At 38.8% G+C, this 24,039-nt stretch overlaps 1 protein-coding gene across 1 annotated transcript in view; it reads right to left on the bottom strand.

The window, feature by feature from the left end:
* Positions 1–22,445, bottom strand: part of LOC125119578 (fibrous sheath-interacting protein 1-like) — a 77,220-nt gene extending 54,775 nt beyond the window's left edge. The window contains exons 1-3 of the mRNA XM_047766748.1: positions 22,293–22,445; positions 9,323–9,455; positions 337–520 (exon numbers count right to left, since the gene is read on the bottom strand). Coding sequence (XP_047622704.1) covers positions 337–520; positions 9,323–9,448 — 310 coding nt within the window. The 5' untranslated portion in view covers positions 9,449–9,455; positions 22,293–22,445. The remainder of the gene's footprint in view (positions 1–336; positions 521–9,322; positions 9,456–22,292) is intronic.
* Between the last annotated feature and the right edge of the window lie 1,594 nt (positions 22,446–24,039).

The following is a 24,039-nucleotide window of genomic DNA, read 5'->3' as shown; positions in this document are numbered from 1 at the left end:
CCTCATCCTCAACCTACACCACAGCTCACGGCAACGCCGGGTCCTTAACTCACTGAGCAAGGCCAGGGATGGAACCTGCAACCTCATTGTTCCTAATCGGATTCGTTTCTGCTGCACCAAGATGGGAACTCCAAAATATTTTATTTTTTAATCAATGTATTTAATAAATCCTAATATTCCTAAAAATTGAAAACTGATGATTTGCTTGATCACAAAAAGTATGTCTCATTTTTTTAAATTATTTCTACTTGGCTTATTAAAAAACATAAGTAACCCTGACATTTGAACTATAGCATCTGCAATTATCAATAGCCAATCACCAAGTGATTATCCTACCTGAACATCTAGGGATCATCTGATGTTGAACTAAATTCAGATCTTCATCTGACCCATCTTCAGCCAATTTTATCTTCTCAGAGTAGTCTTCCCCATTGTCATCATTACTGTTTCTACTTTCCTCTGTATTGCTGTTTTCTGAGTGGCCCTCTTTACCGGAGTTCAAATTGATTGCAGTATCAACCTAAAAATTATTTCCAAAGAAACAGTTTTCAAAAATAATGTGTTTTTTAAAAATTTTAAGTTTCTAGACTATTTTAACACCAATATATGTGAGGACATACATTCAATAACATTAAATTATTATAAGTGTATTACTTAAATATAATTTAAATACAGAATTAAGTTTATTAACACTGGCACCAAAGTAATATGTACCACTCTCCAGCAATTTCTAGCAATAGCAGAAAAAGATCAGGAATCAGTCCCAAAGGGAACCACTCTCTGCCAAGCAAGCACTGGGGATGAAGAGGAGGGTCCTGCTCCCTGAATTTACACTCGATGGAGGGCCAAGGGTCTAAAGTTGCACTGGCCAATACGAGAGCCACTCGCCACTATGTGGTGGCTATTGGACAGCTGCCAAGTGAAAAGTCTGGATCATGATGTGCTTCCAGTGGTGCTTCAAATCAGAACCATGTGCTTAGGTGAATAAATTATTTTTACACTATTCACGGTTTTTCTATATCATTTAGGTTTCTCTTTCCATTTTAGCCAAGTTCATTTTGAAGACACTGGTTTAGCACAGCTGTATTTTCCTGGGAGAACAAGAAAACATCCATGGCTGCACCCGAATAAACAAGGATCATAGGGCCTGAGGGCCACGCTTGGCACTGAGAGTCACGGAGGTGAACACAGCCCACAGAAGAGGCAAAACCTCAGGGAGGAAGAGCCAGCCACTTCTGAGAGGAGTGCCTTTCCCTTCCAACAGAGGAACTGTCTGGTCCAGCGCACTGGGGCTCAGTCCTCAGAGGCTTTTACGTTCTCTCTGCACCCCTGTGGTGAACACCACCACTATCGTCCTCGCCCCCTTGTGCATCTCCAAGGCAGAAGGTAGGTGGTGCTGAGAATTAAACTGCCAAGGATTACAGGACTGCATGAGCATCTCTGTTCACCTGACTAGGACACAAGCCCCAGCAGAAGTGAGCTGAGTCAGTGGTATAAAAATCATAGCCCACATTTACTGAGGAATTCCTACCATCCAGGTCCTGTGCTAAGTACTTTACACACACTGCCTTCTTCACTTCTCACAATGACCCTATGCTATATGCATTGCTACCCCAATTTAACAGAGAAGAAAACAGATCTGGTATGAAATAAAAATAGTGGAGGCCCAATTTATAATAAACAAAACAATGCCCCCTTTATGTGATCTTTGAGGTGTTAAAGAGGGTTCCCTGCTCAAAGACATGCTTCTATCAAAGGCCTAGTAAAGCCCAAAATTCCATGATATCCAGAAAATCCTTAAGGTGACATAGTTCTGTGAAAATGCTGGGGCAGGTCACACAAGTCCTGTCAGTAATTTATATCCTGGCATAAATGAACTAGGCTGACTTTTCCCTGAGAATGGGTTTTTATAGAGGGGAAACATAGCTAGATATTAGCAGCATACTCAGATAGCACACCTCAGGATACACAGAGATCTTTCACAGCTATCATCCCAAATGATGCCAACTCCTAGAATAAGCAGGAAGCAATGAGGAAAAAAAAGATGACACTAGAAAACAAAAGGCAAATATTGCCCATTTCACGATTTTACCCACAGTCCCCCACCCCTTTAGCACCAATCTTCTTCCCCATCCCAATGCCCACCGGCCTCTCTAACCCTCCTGATATTCTCCCTGTGGCCTACGTGTGTGATTTTTCCTTCTTCTTCATTCTCAAAGCCATATTCAATCTCCAGTTTTCATTGTTCCATGCCCCTCCCTCACTTCATACTTCCACATTGGTCCCAGGAAAGGTAAATACCCTATAAAAACCCTTTCTAACAACTAGATCCCTACCAGAAAACTGTGAGAGTCTTACATGAATTAAAACTATTGGCTCTTCCAAGAGAAATATTCATAAGCAACAATAAATCAAAAATTTTAGAATGAGAATAAATAATATCTTTACTACAGAAATTTCATTAAAACTCTAGCATTTTAAACTCATTTTTTGCCATAAGAAAGTTTTGGTAAGAAATTAATAAAAGACAAATAAGCAATAAAACTAATAAAAATTCCAGGATTTATTATTTAGGCAATGTATAAGGTTTTACAGACACTAAACCATTTGCAATCAGCAGTCAACCTGCAGCATATCTGTGGCTTTCTTCCCCAACCTAACATGAACTTTACTGATTTTCCATGACCTTAAGATAAATCCCGAGTTTTAGGGAGTCTTGCTTTCAATATAAGTATCAAAATTCCCTGATTCCCTGATGGTTAATAAACATGCTAGAGTGTGACCTATAGCTTAGTAGGTTCAAATGAAATCTAACTTGAAGTTATAACTGATATTTTTCTTCTAAATAAGTCTTGAATGAAGTTAATATTAATCTATTATTAAAACATACATCAATATTATGGAGTTACTACTTTAAAAAAATCATCACTCATGAATATGTAAGCAGAAATACTAATTCTATACTACTCTAAAATTTGTCAGGTCTTTGTATATTATCCTACCTACATGAAAATAGTAAAACTCACTTTAAATTTATGGAACATGTATTTTGTGAATACCTACTATGTGGCTGACTTTACACTGAATGCTATTTAGATGTATGGAATAGTTACGAGGCGCTAGTCACTTCTAAAAACTACATATTTCATCTCATGTTATCCTCAAAACATGCCTATGAGGTAGATAATATTATTACCCCTTTGAACAGATGAATAAACTGACAGAGAGTCAAAGTAATTTGCCCAAGGAGTTCCCATCATGGTGCAGCAGAAATGAATCCACCTAGGAAATATGAGGTTGTGGGTTCAATCCCTGGCCTCGCTCAGTGGGTTAAGAATCCGGCATTGCCGTAAGCTGTGCTGTAGGTTGCAGACACGGCTCAGATCCTGCATTGCTGTGGCTGGGGGTAGGCTGGCAGCTGTAGCTCCGAATAGACCCCTAGCCTGGGAACTTCCATATGCCTTGGGTATGGCCCTAAAAAAAAAAAAAAAAAAGTAATTTGCCCAAAATCACATAAATGTGATCAGCAGAGCCTAATAAGAACCCATGACTCTAGGGTTTAGGTTTACCATCACTATGCTTAAGACTAAAGAATCTAAAATCATTTTCAGAATTCAATTTGATAAACTGAACAAATTAATGCCTTGCATCTACTTAGAAATGCATAGACAAGCTCACAAGAACCTTTAGGAAATAGATAACAGAAATTCAAGGTAACTGAAAGCTAGAATAGGAACCTTGCTAATCCTTAAAGTAGCTGCCCTGGTGGTGGTGGGGTAGGAGTGAAAAGGAAAGGCAAATAAGGATGTGCTGGCCTCAGAAGCTGTGGGCTAAATGCCCCATTGACAGAGGAGTGGATAAAGAAGATGTGGTACATATAACACAATGGAATATTACTCAGCCATTAAAAGGAAAGAAATAACAGCATTTACAGCAACACGGATGGACCTAGAAATTATCACGCTAAGTGAAGTTAGACAATGAGATACCAACATCATATGCCATCATTTACAAGTAAAATCTAAAAAAAGGACACAATGAACTTCTCTGCAGAACAGATACTGACTCACAGACTTTAAAAAACTTATGGTTTCCAAAGAAGACAGGTTGGGGGGTGGGGAGATGCATTGGGAGTTTGGGACGGAAATGCTATAAAATTGGGTTATGATGACTGCTGTACAACTATAAATGTAATAAAATTCATTGAGTTAAGAAAAAAAGTGAGGATTACAGAGGTAAATAACCTGCCCAAGATTATAGTCTGATTACAAAAACTATGCTCTGAACCACTCTCCTATATGTGTCCTATAAATAAAGCATTTCTTTTTTCTGGAAAAAAAAAAAAAAAGAATGGGCTTGAGCTTTACCACCCATGCAAAAGTAGACAACTAGGCCTTGGGCCCCTGCAGGCCAAGATGAAGAGGAACCTTCCCTCTCCTGCCCCATGAAGCTGGATCCCTCAACAAGGTGCATCCTCGGTGAGATGGTAGACTAGAAAAATATATCTATCCAAAAGTACAGGACACAAATTAAAAAATGAGTCTCGGTTCCAAGTGGGAAGCAGTCTTCCTGAGAATGTACAACTACAGGACCATTCTTCTTGTGGGTTTAGATTCCAGTTTATATTATTCCTGTGCTCTGGAATGCTTAAAGATGAAAAAATGATTTAAAAAAAAAAAAAAGGATTCATGCCAGTGATATTTCTGAGGCATTTGGTAGAAGCAAAGAGAAACTTGCTCTAGAAGATACAGTTTCAAATCAGGCTCCATAAAATTCTCCAAATTAAAACTTACATTTGAAAAATTCAAAAGTCATGAATGAATATATGACCAATGATAATGAAGAATCACAACAAACAAAAGAATGTAAGACATTAAAAATGATAATCATATAAATATTTCTAATATGTATAAAAAAGAGTCTAAAAAAGCACAAGGTCAAGATACTACAAAGAACAGATGAATTTTAAAGTAAACTGAAAAGAATTCCAAGAAATTAAAAACACATCATTAAGCTTAAAAATTCAATGGGTAGATTGAAGAGCAGATTTGACATAGTATAAGAAAGAATTCAAAAATTAGAAAATACATGTTAAAAATTCCCCAGCATGAAATACAGAGAAATAAATATATATATATATATATATATATATATATATATATTTTTTTTTTTTTTTTTTAAGAGACATGAAGGGGAAGTTTCAACACACATTTAATTGGACTTTCAGGATTACAATATAGAAAAAAATGCAGGCAATATTTGAAACTTGAAAACACAATGGTTGAGAAGTTTTCAAAAAACCACAAAAACAAAGGAAACACACAAATCCTTAAACTGAAGAAGTACTAGTCTCCAGAAGGATAAATTAAATAAATCCATGCCTAGGTGAGTTACAGTAGATATGAAAGAGAAAAAAATTAAAGCCACAGGAGAAAAATAGCTGAACTAGACAACCCGCACAGGGATGAATACTGTGTTTACAAAAGCCTTCTTACTGACAACAAGGAGAGGCCACAAGAATCTAAATGTAAAACATAAAACTTTCAGAAGAAAACATAGGAAAAATCTTTGGGAACTTGGGTTAGACAAATGGTTCTAAGACCCAATCAAAAACCACAATCCTCAAAAGAGAAAAAATTGATAAACTGCATGTTACAAAATTTTAAATGCTATTTAAAAGACACAGTTAGGTATGACTGGGTCACTTGGCTGTACAGCAGAAATTGACAGACTACTGTAAATCAACTATAATGAAAAAAAATTTTTAACTTAGATTTTTTTTTTTTGTCTTTTTGCCTTTTCTAGGGCCGCTCCTATGGCATATGGAGGTTCCCAGGCTAGGGGTCTAATCAGAGCTGTAGCCACTGGCCTATGTCAGAGCCATAGCAATGCAGGATCCAAGCTGCCTCTGCAACCTACACCACAGCTCACAGCAACGCCAGATCCTCAACCCACCGAGCAAGGCCAGGGATCGAACCCGCAACCTCATGGTTCCTAGTCGGGATCGTTAACCACTGAGCCACGACAGGAACTCCCTAACTTAGATTTTTTAAAAAAGACAGTTAAAAAATGAAAAGTCAAGATACAGACTGGGAGAAAATAGTTGCAAATCATATATATGACAGTAGACTATCTCTAGAATATAAAAAGAACTCTCAAAAGCAATGAGTAAACAAACACAAATTGAAAAGTGAGGCAAATTTTTGAATATTTGCTTTCTAAAAATGATACAAGAAATACAAATAAGCACAAAAAATATATTTAACATTATTAGTCATCAGGGAAATTCAAGTTAAAACCACGATGACATACTACAGTATACCAATTAGAATGACTTTTAAAAAAAAGAAAAGAGAAAAAGGATACCAGTGGTGGCTCAGTGGGTTAAGGATCTGGAGTTGTCACTGCTGTGGTTCAGGTCACTGCTGTGGCATGGGTTTGGTCCCTAGCCAGGGAATTTCCATTTGCCAAGGTCACAGCCAAAAAACAAAAAACAAAAACAAAAACAAAAAGCTATATCAACTGCTAGTGAGGATGCAAAGCAACTCAAACTCTTATACATTTCTGGTGGAAACAGAAAACAGCTTGACAGTTTCTTTTAGGGAAACATATACTTACCATACAACCCAGCAATCCCACCCCTAGATATTTACCCAAGAGAAATAAAAACCTATTTTCCCCCTCAAAAAAATTCAGTATGCAAATGTTCACAGCAGCTTTATTCATAATCAACAAAACCTGCAAAAAACTCAAACGTTCCTCAACTAGGGAATGAATAAGTAAACTGTGGTTTACCCACATAATGGAACATTACTATAAAAAACAGTCAACTATTATTATACGCAAGGACATGAATGAGTTTCAACTACCAACAGACAAAAGCCAAACTGAAAAGCAACATATTTTTAAATTCCATTCCTATAATCTTCTGGAAAAGAAAAAACTATAGGGACAGAGAACAGATCAGGAATTTCCAAAGACAAAGAGAGATTGTTTAGGATGGGGTAACATAAGGGAATTTTTGAGAGGTGATGACAGAATTGTTCTATTATCTTGATTGTGACAGTATCACTCTACACATCTGCCAAACTCAGGACTATACACCACAAAAGAGTGAATTTTGCAGTACGTAAAATTTTTTAATTAGAAGCAAAGAAGTTGGAGTTCCCGTTGCGGCACAACGGAGACAAATCTGACTAGGAAACATGAGGTTGCAGGTTCAATCTCTAGCATTGCTCAGTGGGTTAAGGATCTGGTGTTGCCATGAGCTGTGGTCGCAGACACGGCTTGGATTCTGCATTGCTGTGGCTCTGGCAACAGCTCCAATTAGACCCCTGGCCTGGGAACCTCCATATGCCGTGAGTGCAGCCCTAAAAAAAAATTTTTTTTAAAATAAAAAGGAAGCAAAGAAGTCAATGAGATACCATGTTAATAGATGGGAAGATTTCATATTATAAAGTTAGAAACTCTCTCCAAATTAATCTATAAATTTAAAGCAATTGCAACCAAAACCACAACAGTTTTCACAGGATGTGAAAAACTGTTCTAAAATACAAAAAGAAATGGGTAAGGCAGTCCTAGAAAAGAATATGATGGGAAGAGCCACCTTACCACGTCAAGAGATATTACAATGTTACAAGAATTAATACACGGTATAGTAATGATGTAGGCTTAGATGAAATAGAAGAGAGAGCTAAGCTAGAAACTTTTATTTTACAAAGCCCCTCACAGGTAAGGTTTTGGACGCATATTAGTTTCATCTAATTAGATACATCTGCACAAAATTTATACCACAGAAGTGAGGTAGAAGCCAGCTTCCTAAACCTCTGATAGGAAACTGGCAAGAAATATCGAAGGCAGTCAGCTCTACATGTCTAGTCACCAGTTTTGTGGTTCTGAGGGATGTGTAGCACTGTCAGAAGCGGCAGCAACAGCAGCTTTCTGATCTCTGAGTTTCAGCCATGGTGGTGTGACCTGGGAACCAAAAATCCAAGTGAATTCCCCTCCCACAATTTCCTTTCCGTCTGGCTTTCCACTGCTTTTGAGGAACTGAATTTCTTTTATTCAATTCCTTTCTGCTAGAAAGCCTGGAATGCTTTCTATTTCCAGAATTAAATCATGATAGACAAAAACTCAGAGTTTCACAAAGCAGAGTCTGGTCCATAAGTCAAAAGAATAAGTGACTAAGGAGTCATACACTTGCAAAGATTTTTTTCACCGTAAGTTTCAAAATTTTTGTTTCCTACAACCTTAAAACAAATAACCAAATTCCTGGTTACCAAAGAGAAATGTGGGGCAGGAGGGATAAATTAGGGGGTTGGGATTGACATACACATACTACTATATATAAAATACATAGGTAACAAGGACCTACTGAATAGCACAGAGTAATCTACTCAATAAGTATAATAACCTATATGGGAAAAGAATCTGAAAAGGACGGACGTGTGTGTGTGTGTGTGTGTGTGTGTAACTGATTTACTTTGCTGTACACCTGAAATTAACACAACTTATTCTAAGTCAACTACACTCTAATAAAATTTATTTTTTAAAAAATTTGTACCATATCACAGAAGGAGAAAAAATGATTCTTTAAAAATCATCGTTTAGATATTTTAAGAAAAGAAAAAAAGACTATTAAGGAAAAGAAAGAGAGTCACAGCCAGGTAATTAATGTACCTACTAAACATACACTGTGTGGTCTTTACTAAACTCTATTTTTTTTTCTTTTGTCTTTTTAGGGCCCCACCCACAGCACATGGAGGTTCCCAGGCTAGAGGCTGAATTGGAGCTGTAGCCACTGGCCTACGCCACAGCCACAGCAACACCAGATCCAAGCCACGTATGTGACCTACACCACAGTTCACGGCAACACCAGATCCTTAACCCACTGAGCAAGGCCAGGGATCGAATCTGTGTCCTCATTAATACTAGTCAGATTTGTTTCCACTGAGCCACAATGGGAACTCCTACCTAAACTCTACCTTTAAAATTACTCAATCTTTTCATAGTAAGAGTCAATGGTGCCACAGAAGATATTGGAATATAAAGCTGTCTTACAAAAGAAAAAAGAAAAATAACAAATAAGCATTAAAATATGTGTGAACAAATAAACCATACTCCCCCCAAAAAAGAGAAGGTAAAGAAGGAAACAGTATTTTCATATTAAATCATCTAAAATAAAATCCATGAAATCTGTGAGTGCTCCCAGAACACATGCCCTAAAGGGGAACCTTGGAATGGGATGTTAACAACAGCCTTGGTTTATCAATTGCTAAAGGTTGAGAGGAGTCTTTTAAATTATTTCTAAACAGCCAAGTACCTTGAAGGACGCTGGTTCTGGTGAAAGCACCTCCAAAGAAGCATTTGAACCTCTGCTCCCAGGACGTGTTCTTGAATTTGAGGCTGGTTTTGAAATTCTATCTAAGTTTCCCCTTATGATATCCATTGATCTCCTGAAGCAAACAAAATGTTAAGCAAGTTATGACTTGTATGTTTAAATGTTTCATTGGTTGTTAACATGCAGTTAACTCAGAGCCTTTGTTATAAGGATTATGTATCTCCCAAAGCCACAGTACCCTAATTTCATCAAAAGACATCTGTGTCCATGGATCATTACATCTTACATCACTATAGGTGAAAAAAACATGCTGCCCACGATGTCAGATTCTGAAAGTAGCTTAAAAAAAAATCAGAAATGAATGTCACTTCAATGGCTTCCTATGCCTCCAAGAATAACATTTATTATGTTCTTGACCTCAGATGACACTTGTGGAACACCACACCCCTGAGTCAAAACTCATGCTTCACTGTAATAGTCTGCTAAGGCCTCTACTTTCCTCAGGTTTTGCCTTCTTTTTTCTAGCTCAGTAGTCACCCTGGGCTTCCCTCTTGGCTCTGATTCTTCCTCTCCTCCTTGGGACCACATTTTCATGAAGCACTTATCTCCAGGTGATTGCCCTTCCTCTATCAATCCGCCCCCTTCTAAAATGTATGATTCTACTCCTACCCTGAAACAACAGAAAACTGAGCCTACTCTCCTTACTAGAGGACAGACTTTCATCATTTAGATACACACTGCCAATCTCTTTAACTGTTTTTTACGTGATGCTGTCTACAACCTCGCACCAGTCTGGCTGCTCTATTCCCAGGACTGTTTCCTGAAGCAGGAAATACTAGGCAGGGTGGTTCAGACTAGTGGGGAAACAGGCATTGCTGGCATATTGATCCTTCCAAACTGTCACCCTTGATCAGTACTGTTCCAGACATGTTCAGTAATGTTGGACATAACATGCAGGCTGAGTAACATGGAAGAAACAGAGAGGATTTCAGAATTTGCCTTCTCAATACTTAGCTTTAGACATGAATGGATTTCTTCCAACAAACTTTTTCCTAAATTCCTATCAATTATGAATTAAACCATTTATCTCATAACAGAAGAAAGACAACTGTCTTTGGCCCAGCAAGTGTGACAATGTTCTTTTCCTACCCAACAAAATAACTCATCTTTCTTTCTCTTTTTGAACAGCAGAGGCAGAGTCCAAGGAGGTTTTGGACACAGGAGGAAGCCCAAACATGAACAACCCGCTGCTCCTCCAAGGCACAAAGAGGGATAATATGATTTAGCCTCCAACCATTCAGTGTGCCAAAGCTGAGGCTTAAAGGACCAGCAGGTCAACTCTTTCTGTCTCAGCAAACGAAAAAGGCATTGATCTCAACATTATTCAAACTCTGGAAAAAGGATTCTGGGGCTCACTCAGGAAGGCACTGACATTATTATTGTGGAATGACGGATCACCCTGGCCCTTCACATCACAATCAAAAAGCATAAGTCCCTGAAAGGCCAAATGTCTTGTAATGCCCTAAGCAACCTGTCAAGGGAGACTTATTGCAGCTTACAGAGAGAGCAGTGAGATGGAAGTGTGTGCAAAGCCAGTACAATACATGTCAATAAAGGGAGATGCCAGGAAACCACCAATGGCATGTGTCAGCTAAAAGGCTCCAGGAATTTTTGATCTGCTGTATAATTAAGTCTGTTCTAGTGTATTTTCTACTGGAAATAATAAACTATACGAAATATAGTTCCCAAAATGAATAAGTATGTAACCAACAATCTTCTGAATTTGACCATGTAGAAACAAGAATGGGTAAAGGGCAATGAATTAGTAATGTATAGATGTATTCGAGTGTCTGAGAAGAAATCTTAACAGCCACATAGAAATTCCACAAGAAAAATAAATCATAGTACAAGAAAGCAAACAATCAAATGATAATACTTATAATTATACAAGCACTGAATATTGACTTAACACAATGTGCCTAAATTATATTGAGTGCATGTGGGAAGGAGTATGTAAACAGAACGGTATTATACAAAAATCTAATCTGTCATGATAAGAAATCAAAGATAATGTTCAAAAATTGATAAAGCCAAAAATAGTTATATAATAGACATGACTAGAGATTGCTTCTTTTTTTCCATGGTAAATGTTACAGTATAGTTGACACATTTTACCATATGACATTAATAAAAGTAAAAAATTTGAATAATAAATAAATGTAAAATATGAAACATCCAAGGGAATAGAAGGAAACATAAGGATAATTTACATAACAATGACTTACTCAGCAGGACATCAAGAACATAAATTATGGAGACTAAACAACATGCTACTAAAAACCAATGTGTCAATGAAGAAATCAAAAGGGAAATTAGGGACAGGAGTAAGATGGTGGAATAGAAGGACTAGAGCTCACCTTCTCTCATAAAAACAGCAAAATTACATGCAAATGCTGAACAACCTTCAACCAAATGGACTGGAAACTTTCAAAAAGATACCCTACTCTGGAAGACAAAGAGGAGGCCACATAAGGATGGTAGGAAGGGTGATTACACAACATAAGCAACCCCGTATCTGCTGGGTGGGCAGCCCACAGACTGAAAGTAACTGTTTCACAGAGACTCACCTACAGGAGTGAGAGTTCTGAGACTTACATGAGGTCCCCATGCCTAGGGATCTGGCATTGGGAGAAAGAGCCCCTGGAGCATCTGGCATTTAAGGCCAGTGGGGCTTGTGCACAGGAGCTCCATGGGACTGGGGGAAACAGAGAGCCCATTCTTGAAAGGTACACACAGGCTTTCATGTGCACAGGGTCCCAGGGCAAAGCAGAGACTCCATAGGAATCTGGGTCACTCCTAACTGCAATTCTTGGAGGATGTCCTGGGAAAACAGAGGGTGAATGTGGCTCATTGTAGGGGAAGGACACTGCAGGCAAAGCTCTCGGGAATATTTATCAGTGTGTGTTCCTCTAGAGGTGGCCATTTTGGGAAAATCTGGCCCCACCCATCAGCACTGAGAAGCCCCATGCTAAACAACAATCCAGGTGGGATCATAGCCCCGCCCATTAGTAAACAGTCTACTTAACAACTCCCCAGGCACACAGCCACCTCTAATCTCACCCAGAGACAAAGCCCTACACACCAGAGGGATAGGAATCAGCCCCACATACCAGTGGGCAGGCACTAGCACCTCCCACCAAGAAGCCTATATCAAACTCCCTTACCAACTTCAGCTACAAGGGAAGCGGACATCAGAAGCAAGGGAGGCTCCAACTCCATTGCCTGCAAAAAGGAGACCACACCAAAATCCTATAAAATGAAAAGGCACGGAACTATAACACAGATAAGGGAACAAGAAAAAAACTGCAGAAAAATAACTGAGTGATTAGGACACTCACAGTCTCCAGGAAAAAGACTTTAGACAGTTGATGCTGAAGATGATGCAAGATGTTAGAAATAAACTGGAGGCAAAGATGGATAACTTACAGGAAATACTGAATGAAGAGATACAAGATATAAAACTTAAGTAAAATACAATAACTGAAAAAAAAAATCATTAGAAGCAACCAACAGCAGAATACAGGAGGCAGAAGAACGAATAAGCGAGGTGGAGGACAGATTAGTGGAAATTATGGATGTGGAACATAAAAGAGAAAAAAGATTGAAAAGAAATGAAGAGAGTCTCAGAAAATACTGGGACAACGTTAAACGCACCAACATCCGTATTATAGGGGTGCCAGAAGGAGAAGAGAGAGAGAAGGGGACAGAAAAAATATTCCAAGAGATAATAGCCAAAAACTTCCCTAACATGGGAAAGGAATCACTCACTCAAATCCAGGAAGCACAATGAGTACCATATAAAATAAACCCAAGAAGGAATACACCGAGACACATATTAATCAAACTGACCAAATTAAAGACAAAGAGAAAATACTGAAAGCAGCTAGGGAAAAGAAACAAGTAACATACAAGGGAAACCCAATAAGGTTATCAGTAGATTTTTCATCAGAAACTCTGTAGGCCAGAAAGGAGTGGCATGATATACTTAATGTGATGAAAATAAAAAACCTCCAACCAAGATTACTTTACACAGCAAGGCTCTCATTCAGATTTGAAGGAGAAATCAAAAGCATCACAGATAAGCAAAAGTTGAGAGAATTCAGCAACACTAAACCGGCTTTACAACAAATGCCAAAAAACTTCTCCAGGCAGAAAAGAAAAGGCCGCAACCAGAAACAAAAATACCACAAATGACAAGGCTCACCAGTAAAGGTATATATATAGTAAAGATATGAAATCATCCACGCACAATTATGTCACCAAAATTAGAAATCATGAGAAGAGGTGGGTACAAATGCAGGACACTGGAGATGCACTTGCAATTAAGAGACCAACAACTGAAAACAATCTCGTGTGTATATACACATAGAGACGCTTATATCAAAACTTCAGAGTAACTGCAAACCAAAAATCTACAATTTATACACAAACAAATAAGAAAAATCAATGCAAATACAACACTAAAGATAGTCATCAAACCAGGAGAGGAGAGAACAAGAGAAGAAGGGAAGAAAAAAGAGCAACACAAACAAATCCAAAACAACTAATAAAATGGCAATAAGAACATACATATCAATAATTACCTTAAATGTTAATGGACTAAACGCCCCAACCAAAAGACAAAGACTGGCTGAAATGGATACAAACAAGATCCATATATATGCTGTCTTCAAGAGACCCACTTCACTTCTAGGGACACATACAAATTCAAAGGGAGAGGATGGAAGAAAATATTCCATGCAAACGGGAATCAAAAGAAAGCTGGAGTAGCAATACTCATAACAGACAGTATAGACTTTAAAACGAAGAATATCTTAAGGGACAAAAAAGGTCATTACATAATGATCAAAGGATCAATCCAAGAAGAAGATATAACAATTTTAAATACCTACGCACCCAACATAGGTCCACCACAATATACAAGGCAACTGCTAACAACCTTAAAAGGACAAATCGACAATAACACAATCCTAGTGGGGTCTTTAACAACCCACTTGCAGCAACAGACAGATCATCCGGACAGAAAATCAATAAGGAAACACAGGTCCTGAATGAAGCATTACACCAGTTGTACTTAATAGATATTTCTAGGACATTCCATCCAAAAGCAACACAATACACATTCTTCTCAAGCGCACAGGGAACATTCTCTACGACTGATCACATCCCGGGCTACAAATCCAACCTTGGTAACTTTAAGAAAATTGAAATCATATCAAGCATCTTTTCCGACCACAACACTATACAATTGGAAATCAACAAGAAAAAAACTGCAAAGAAACACAAACACGTGAAACTCAACAACATGCTACTAAACAACCAATGGATCCCTGAAGAAGTCAAAGAGGAAATTTAAAAATACCTAGAAGCAAATGACAACAACGATATGACTCCCCAAAACCTATGGGATGCAGCAAAAGCCATTCTAAGAGGAAAGTTTACAGCAATACAAGCCCACCTCAGGAAACAAGAAAAAGCTCAAATAAACAAGCTAACTTTATTTACATCTAAAGCAGCTCAAGAGAGAAGGACAAGACCTAAAGTTAGTAGAAGGAAAGAAATCACAAAGATCAGAGCAGATTATGAAATAGAAATGAAGAAAACCACAGAAAAGATCAATGAAACAAAAAGCTGGTTCTTTGAAAAGATCAACAAAATTGATAAACCCTCAGCCAGACTTATCAAGAAAAAAAGAGAGAGGACTCAAATCAATAAAATTAGAAATGAAAAAGGAGAAGTAACAATGGACATCACAGAAATACAAAGGATCATAAGAGACTCCTACATGCAACTACATGCCAATAAAATGGAAAACCTAGAAGAAATGGACAAATTCTTAGAAAAGCACAATCCTCCAAGACTAAACCAAGATGAAATAGAAAAGATGAACTGACCAATCACAAGTACTGAAATTGAAACTGTGATTTAAAAACTTCCAACAAACCAAAGTCCAGGACCAGATGGCTTCACAGGTGAATTCTATCAAACTTTTAGAGAAGAGCTAACACCTATCCTTATGAAACTATTCCAAAAAATTGCAGAGGAAGGGACACTCCCAAACTCATTCCATGGAGCCACCATCACCCTGATACCAAAACCAGACTAAGATACCACAAAAAAAAGAAAACTACCGGCCAATCTCACTGATGAACATCGATGCAAAAATCCTCAGCAAAATACTAGCAAACCACTTCCAACAATATATTAAAAGGACTGTACATCATGATCAAGTGGGATATATCCCAGGGATGCAATGGTTCTTCAATATCCACAAATCCATCAGTGTGATCCACCACATTAACAAACTGAAGAATAAAAACCATATGTTCCTCTCAATAGACACAGAAAAAGCCTTTGACAAAATCCAACACCCATTTCTGATAAAAACCCTTCAGAAAGTGGGCATAGAGGGAACCTACCTCAACATAATAAAGGCCATAGATGACACATCCAGAGCTAACATCATTCTCAATAGGGAAAAGCTGAAAGAATTCCTGCTGAGATCAGGAACAAGACAAGGATTTCCACTCACACCACTACTCTTCAACAGAGTTTTGGAAGTCCTAGCCATGACAATCAGAGAAGAAAAAGAAATAAAAGGAATCCAAATTGGAAAGGAAGAAGTAAAACTATCCCTATTTGCAGATGACATGATATTATACCTAGAGAATCCTAAAGACTCTACCAGAAAACTGTTAGAGCTCATCCAGGAATTTGGCAAAGTCACAGGATACAACATTAATATACAGAAATTGACTGCATTTCTACATACTAACAATAAAAGATCAGAAAGAGAAACTAGGGAAATGAGCCCACTTACCATCACATCAAAAAGAATAAAATACCCAGGAGTAAACCTACCTAAAGAGACAAAAGACCTGTATTCTGAAAACTATAAGACACTGATGAAAGAAATCAAAGATGACACAAATAGGTGGAAAGACACACCATGCTCTTGGATTGGAAGAGTCAATATTATCAAAATGACTTTAGTACCCAAGGAAATCTACAGATTCAATGCAATCCCTATCAAATTACCAAGGACCTTTTTCACAAAATTAGAACAAAATATTTTAAAGTTTGTTTGAAAGCACAAAATATCCAGAAGAGCCAAAGCAATCCTGAGAAAGAAAAATGGAGCTGGAGGAATCAGATGCCCAGACTTCAGACTATATTACAAAGCAACAGTCATCAAAACGGTATGGTACTGGCACAAAGATAGAAATACAGATCAGTGGAACAGGATAGAAAGCCCAGAATTAAACCCACATACCTATAGTCAACTAATCTATGACAAAGGAGGCAAGAATATACAATGGAGAAAAGACAGCCCCTTAAATAAGTGGTCCTGGGAAAATTGGACAGCCACATGTGAAAGAATGAAATTAGAACACTCCCTAACACTATACACAAAAAGAAACTCAAAATGGATTAAAGACCTAGATATAAGACCAGACACTATCAAACTCTTAGAGGAAAACACAGGCCAAACACTCTCTGACATAAACCACAGCAACAACTTCTCAGAACCACCTCTTACAGTAATGACAATAAATACAAAAATAAACAAATGGGACCTAATCAAACTTCAAAGTTTCTGCACAGCAAAGGAAACCCTAAACAAAATGAAAAGACAACCCACAAAATGGGGGAAAATCTTTGCAAGTGAATCAACTGACAAGGGATTCATCTCCAAAATTTATAAACACCTTCTACAGCTCCATACCAAAAAAAAAAACAACCCCATCCAAAAATGGGCAGAAAAGCTAAACAGACAGTTCTCCAAAGAAGACATACAGATAGCCAAAAAACACATGAAAAGATGTTCAACATCACTCATTATTAGAGAAACACAAATCAAAACACAATGAGGTACCACTTTGTACCATAGCCAGAATGGCCATCATCAAAAAGTCTACAGACAATACTGGAGAGGGTGTGGAGAAAAGGGAACCCTATTACACTGTTGGTGGGAATGTAAAATGGTGCAACCACTGTGGAAAACAGGATGGATATTCCCCAGAAAACTAAAAATAGCACTATCATTTAATCTAGCAATCTCACTCCTGTGCATCTATCCAGAGAAAACCATGACTCAAAAAGAAACATGTACTCCCATGTTCACTGCAGCACTATATACAATAGCCATGACACGGAAACAACCTAAATGTCCATTGACAGAGAAGTGGATAAAGAAGATGTGGTATATATACACAATGGAATATTACTCAGCCACTAAAAGGAAAGCAATAATGGCATTTGCAGCCACATGGATGGACCTAGAAATTATTATGCTAAGTGAAGTTAGCCAGACAGTGAGACGCCAACATCATACGCTATCACTTATATGTGGAATCTGAAAAAAGGACACAATGAACTTCTTTGCAGGACAGATACTGACTCACAGACTTACGGTTTTCAAATGAGACAGGCTAGGAGGCGGCCTGGGCTTTGGGATGGAAATGCTATAAAATTGGGTTGTGATGACTGTTGTACAACTGTAAATGTAATAAAATTCATTGAGTAATTTTAAAGGGGTGGAAATTAAAAAATACCTCAAGATAAATGACAATGAAAACACATTCAAAATCTATGGGATGCCACAAAATAGTTCTAAGAGGGAAGTCCATAGTGATACAGACCTTCCTCAAAAAAGAAGAAAAATCTCAAATCAAAATCTTAACCTACCACCTAAAAGAATTAGAAAAAGAAAAACAAACCAAACCTAAAGTCAGCAGAAGGAAGGAAACCATAACGATCAGAGGGGAAATCAATAAAATAGAGATTTAAAAAACAATAGAAAGAAATTAATAAAACCAAGAGCTCATTCTTTGAAAGAGTAAAAAAAATTGACAAACTTCTGGTCAGACTCACCAAGAATAAGATAGAGAGAACCCAAATAAAATAAATGAAAAAAGAGAAATCTCAATGGATTCTGCAGAAAAATAAATAAATAAATAAATACTATAAATAATTATGTGCCAACAAATTTGACAACCTGGAAGAAATGGACAGATTTCTAGAGACATACAGCCCACCAAAACTGAATCAAGAAGAAACAGGTCATTTGAACAGAACAATCATGAGAAATGAAATTGAATACATAATAAAAACACTCCCTACAAACAAAAGTCCAGGACTAGATGGCTTCACAAGTGAATTCTACCAAACATACAAAGAACTTATACCCATCCTTCTTAAACTTTTCCAAATGTCTTAAACACTCCTAAAGACATTCTGTAAAGCCACCATCACCCTAATACCAAAACCAGACAAAGACACTACCAAAAGAGAAAATATTTTCTTTGATGAATATAGACACAAAAATTCTCAACGAAATTTTAGCCAACGAAATCCAACAACACATAAAAAAGATCATACACCACGACCAAGTGGGATTCATCCCAAGTTCACAAGGACGGTTCAACATATGCAAATCAATCAATGCCATACACATCAACAAAAGAAAAGTAGAAAAACCACATGATCATCTCAAGTAGATGCAGAAAAAGTATTTCACAAAATCCAACATCGATTCATGATAAAAACTCTTACCAAAGTGGGTATAGAGGGAACATATCTTAACATAATTAAATCCATTTATGACAAACCCACAGCAAATATAACACTAATACTCAATGGTGAAGAGCTGAAAGCCTTCCCACTAAAATCTGGAACAAGACAAGGATGCCCACTCTCACCACTTTTATTCAACATAGTACTGGAAGCCCTAGCCACAGCAATCAGACAAACAGAAGAAATAAAAGGTATCCAAATTGGAAGAAAAGAGGCATAACTGTCACTCTATGAGATGACATGATACTATATAGAGAAAACCCTACAGAGTCTACACAAAAACTGCTCAAACTGATCGACAAATTCAGCAAAGTAGAAGGATACAAGATAAACATTTAGAAATCAATGGCCATTTCTGCATACTAACAATGAAATATTAGAAAAGGAACATAAAAAATACCTTTTAAAATCGCACCCAAAAAAAAGTAAATACCTAAGAATAAATCTGACCAAGGAGGTGAAAGACTTATATGTTGAGAACTATAAAACGCTAATCAAGGAACTTAAACAGGATTCAAAGAGATGGAAAGATATCCCATGCCCCTGGATTGGAAGAATTTATATTGTAAAAATGGCCATACTACCCAAAGCAATGTACAGATTCAATGCAATCCCTATCAAATTACCCATGACATTTTTCACAGAACTAGAACAAACAGTCCAAAAATTTATATGGAACCATAAAAGACCCAGCATCACCAAAGCAATCCTGAGGAACAAAAACCAAGCAGGAGGCATAACTCTCCCAGACTTCAGACATTACAAAGCTACAGTAATTAAGACTGTGTGGTACTGAGGCTGAAATTAATTCAGCTGGGTAGTGTAGGAACATTGGCTTCAATATGTTCTTTGACATGGTCATTAATTAACGCTTGTAACTTAAGGGTTACTGGGAATAACACCCCCACTGGCCTTGTTTACTACAGGGAGTATATCTGTTTTACGTCCAAATGGACGTTAATCTCAAACCCACTTCGCAACTAATAAAAAAAGAATGAGAGAATGGCAACACCCAGCGACTCCTAGTCTCGGGAAGAGAGGAACAAAGAAACCTTAAAACTTATTGGGCATATCCACCTCTAAGACCCCTATTGGACAAGGACTGATATAGGTTAAATGGGCAAGGCCAATGGCAAAAAAGAACTGCTATCTGGGCCCCTCGTTGGTACTCCTGTCTTTAAGAAATAATATGAGAAAAAGAATGTGTATATGTATATGTATGACTAGGTCATTTAGCTATACAGCAGAAACTGACAGAACATTGTAAATCAACTATATTTTTAAAAAAAATTTTTTACCCCACAATGATACTGCTAACATTCAAATGGTGAAAATTATTAAAAAAAAAAAAAAAAAACTAACAATACCTAGTGCTGACAAAGTCAGAGCAACTGGAACTTTCATATATTGCCAGTGAGAATGCAAAATTGGACAGCTGTGTGGCAAAACTGCTCGGTACTTTCTTACAAAATTAAACATACGGTTACCATATGACTCCACAACCTCACTCCTGGATATTTACCCAAGAAATGTAACATTCACACAAAAACCTTTACATAAATGTTTACAGCAGCTTCATTAATAATTGACAAAAACTAGGAAAAATACACATGTTCCTCAAGTAGAGAATGGATAAGCAAGTGCGGTATATCTAGACAACAGAACACCAATCAGCAACATAAGGGAATTAACTACTGATACAAAACATGGACAGGAGTTCCCGTCGTGGCGCAGAGGTTAACGAATCCGACTAGGAACCATGAGGTTTCGGGTTCGGTCCCTGCCCTTGTTCAGTGGGTTAACGATCCGGCGTTGCCGTGAGCTGTGGTGTAGGTTGCAGACGCGGCTCGGATCCCGCGTTGCTGTGGCTCTGGCGAAGGCCGGTGGCTACAGCTCCGATTCAACCCCTAGCCTAGGAACCTACATATGCCGCGGAAGCGGCCCAAGAAATAGCAACAACAACAACAAAACATGGACAAATCTCAACTGCATAAGGCTAAGTTGAAAGAAGACAGATTCAAAAGGCTGCACCCTATTTGCTTCCAATTAAATGACATTCTGGAATAGACAAAACTATAGGGATGGAAAAATTGATGACTGTTACCAGGGCTGGGGATAGGGAGGGCTTAACTACAAATTCAGTATCAGAGGATTTTACCGGAAATGATGAAACTGTTTTGTATCTTGATCTCACCGGTGATGGTTTGTCAAAACTCACAGAACTGCAATATTAAATGGGTAAATTTTACTGTGTGTAAAAAATACCTCAATTTTAAGTTAACCTGGTACAAATCTCTGCTTAGTTGTGTTTCAGGAGATAGAACTGCAACTCAAAAGAACACGTTTCAAATTCTGGGAGTCTGGGAGTTCCCGTCGTGGCGCAGTGGTTAACGAATCCCACTAGGAACCATGAGGTTGAGGGTTCGGTCCCTGCCCTTGCTCAGTGGGTTGACGATCTGGCGTTGCCATGAGCTGTGGTGTAGGTTGCAGACGCGGCTCGGATCCCGCGTTGCTGTGGCTCTGGTGTAGGCCGGTGGCTGCAGCTCCGATTCGACCCCTAGCCTGGGAACCTCCATATGCCGCGGGAGCGGCCCAAGAAATAGCAACAACAACAAAGACAAAAGACAAAAAAAAAAAAATTCTGGGAGTCTGCCAAACCGTCCTCCAAAGAAGGTTGTACCCAATTGCATTACTACCAACAGGGTATGCTGACATGAAAATGCCCGTTTCCCCACTCGGGGCCAATCTGGTTTTGTCAAAGCCTTTCATCTTTGTCAATCTGATAAATCGCAAAAGGTATTTGTGTGTCAGATTTAATTTCTTTAATCACGAGAGAAGCTGAGTCTCTAGTCAAATGTTGTTGTTGTTGTTGTTGTTGTTGTTGTTTCTGTTAAATGCCCATTTGCACCCTTTGCCACTTATGGTGTATTTTAAACGGTAATTAAGGTTTAATGTAAGTTCTAGATCTTAGCGATTAGAAGGACAGTGAGAGTTCTTGATGCCAAGTCCTAAAATCAGGAAAGTTTGCCACCGGGTCCAGGAAATCCTGGCGACACGCAGCATTCAAGACAGAAGCCTCTCAAGGGGCGGACCTGCTGCCCCCTCCCAACCCGGTCATCTCCAGCTGTCAGCCACTAAAGACTCCGCCCGGGCGACCGAACCCGCCCCCTGCTGAGCCCGCCCCCTCATTGGCCCTTGCCGCCTCTCCTCAACAGCCAGTCTCCGGGCCCAGCAGCCTGACACAACTCCGCCCCACCCTCTCATTGGCTTGTCGTGCGGCGATGGAGCTTGGCTCCTAACTTGTGCGGTTACTCACCTTCCAGGTGAAAACTTGGGGGCTGGTGTCCAGTCGTCAGAGCATTGACACCCTCAGCATCACCCACTGTCCCCCAGGGAAGAGGAATCTTTCCCGCCACCGCACGGTAGCTTCTCTAAAAATGGAAGGAGCTGCGGGTCCTACGCCCTCCTGCCCCAAGGAACGCTGTTGCCCTGGCAACGACGCTGCCAGTCTCGCGATAGGGGAAAAGGGCCGTACCATTCCGAAACGAGTCGTGGGGGGGGGGCCATGGGTGGCGAGGGACACTGATGGATCCCTGAGACCTGGGGCAATCCTGCTGTCTCCTTCGTCTTCCCGGCGGACAGTGGACGTGTGGAATGGTCTGTTCATATTTAGAGTAAATTTGGAACGTGTATGTCTGGATTCTTGCACGGCTCTGTCCCTCGCTGTTAACACGAGGGCCTGGAGGTCCACTAATCCTCTCTGAGCTGTTTCTTACTCCGTAAAATGGAGTGATAAAATTGCTTCCTCACAACCTTGTTGTGTAGCGCAGAAACATAATGATATGTGGAATTTTTGGTAAATGTCGAATGCCATGTAAACAAAAAATAATACTTTTGCACAATTGGGCTACAGTCCAAAAGGGTAATAACTGTTATTTGCACTTTCTTTCGTAGTTTCTATTATTTTCAGGGCATGAAGACTGTTTCCCTGGGTCCCCGAACCGATTTTCTTCATCCCCAGTAGCATCAAGTGTCTGCTGCTTCCAGTTTGAACAGCATTTTACAGTTCACAATAAATTTTCACGTACGCGGACCCTTTAGCCTCATTGCTTTAGGTAGGTAAGATGTGTATTCTTTTTTTTTTAATAATTTTTTTTATTTTCCCACTGTACAGCAAGGGGATCAGGTTATCCTTACATGTATACATTACAATTACATTTTTCCCCCAGCCTTTCTTCTGTTGCAACATGAGTATCTAGACAAAGTGCTCAATGCTATTCAGCAGAATCTCCTTGTAAATCTATTCTAAGTTGTGTCTGATAAGCCCAAGCTCCCGATCCCTCCCACTCCCTGCCCCTCCCATCAGGCAGCCACAAGTCTCTTCTCCAAGTCCATGATTTTCTTTTCTGAGGAGATGTTCATTTGTGCTGGATATTAGATTCCAGTTATAAGTGATATCATATGGTATTTGTCTTTGTCTTTCTGGCTCATTTCACTCAGTATGAGATTCTCTAGTTCCATCCATGTTGCTGCAAATGGCATTATGTTGTTCTTTTTGATGGCTGAGTAGTATTCCATTGTGTATATATACCACATCTTCTGAATCCAATCATCTGTCGATGGACATTTGGGTTGTTTCCATGTCCTGGCTATTGTGAATAGTGCTGCAATGAACATGCGGGTGCACGTGTCTCTTTTAAGTAGAGTTTTGTCCGGATAGATGCCCAAGAGTGGGATTGCGGGGTCATATGGAAGTTCTATGTATAGATTTCTAAGGTATCTCCAAACTGTTCTCCATAGTGGCTGTACCAGTTTACATTCCCACCAACAGTGCAGGAGGGTTCCCTTTTCTCCAGATGTGTATTCTTTAAGTGTTTTTCAGTAGAACAAATGAACAAAGGTTAAGTGAGTTGCTCAAAGAACCACGGCTACAGTTTAGGGCAAAGGTAGGCGTGAAAGCCTGGCTGTAAATATTACCCATACACTACTAAACGATGCATTTGTCTCCAACTCTGAAATTCAAGCTCTTTAATCTGACGACCTGACATCTCCACTTCGGTATA

The sequence above is a fragment of the Phacochoerus africanus genome, chromosome 2 (genome assembly GCF_016906955.1).
Source record: "Phacochoerus africanus isolate WHEZ1 chromosome 2, ROS_Pafr_v1, whole genome shotgun sequence".
Lineage (NCBI taxonomy): Eukaryota > Metazoa > Chordata > Mammalia > Artiodactyla > Suidae > Phacochoerus > Phacochoerus africanus.
This window is presented reverse-complemented; position numbering and strand designations above follow the sequence as displayed.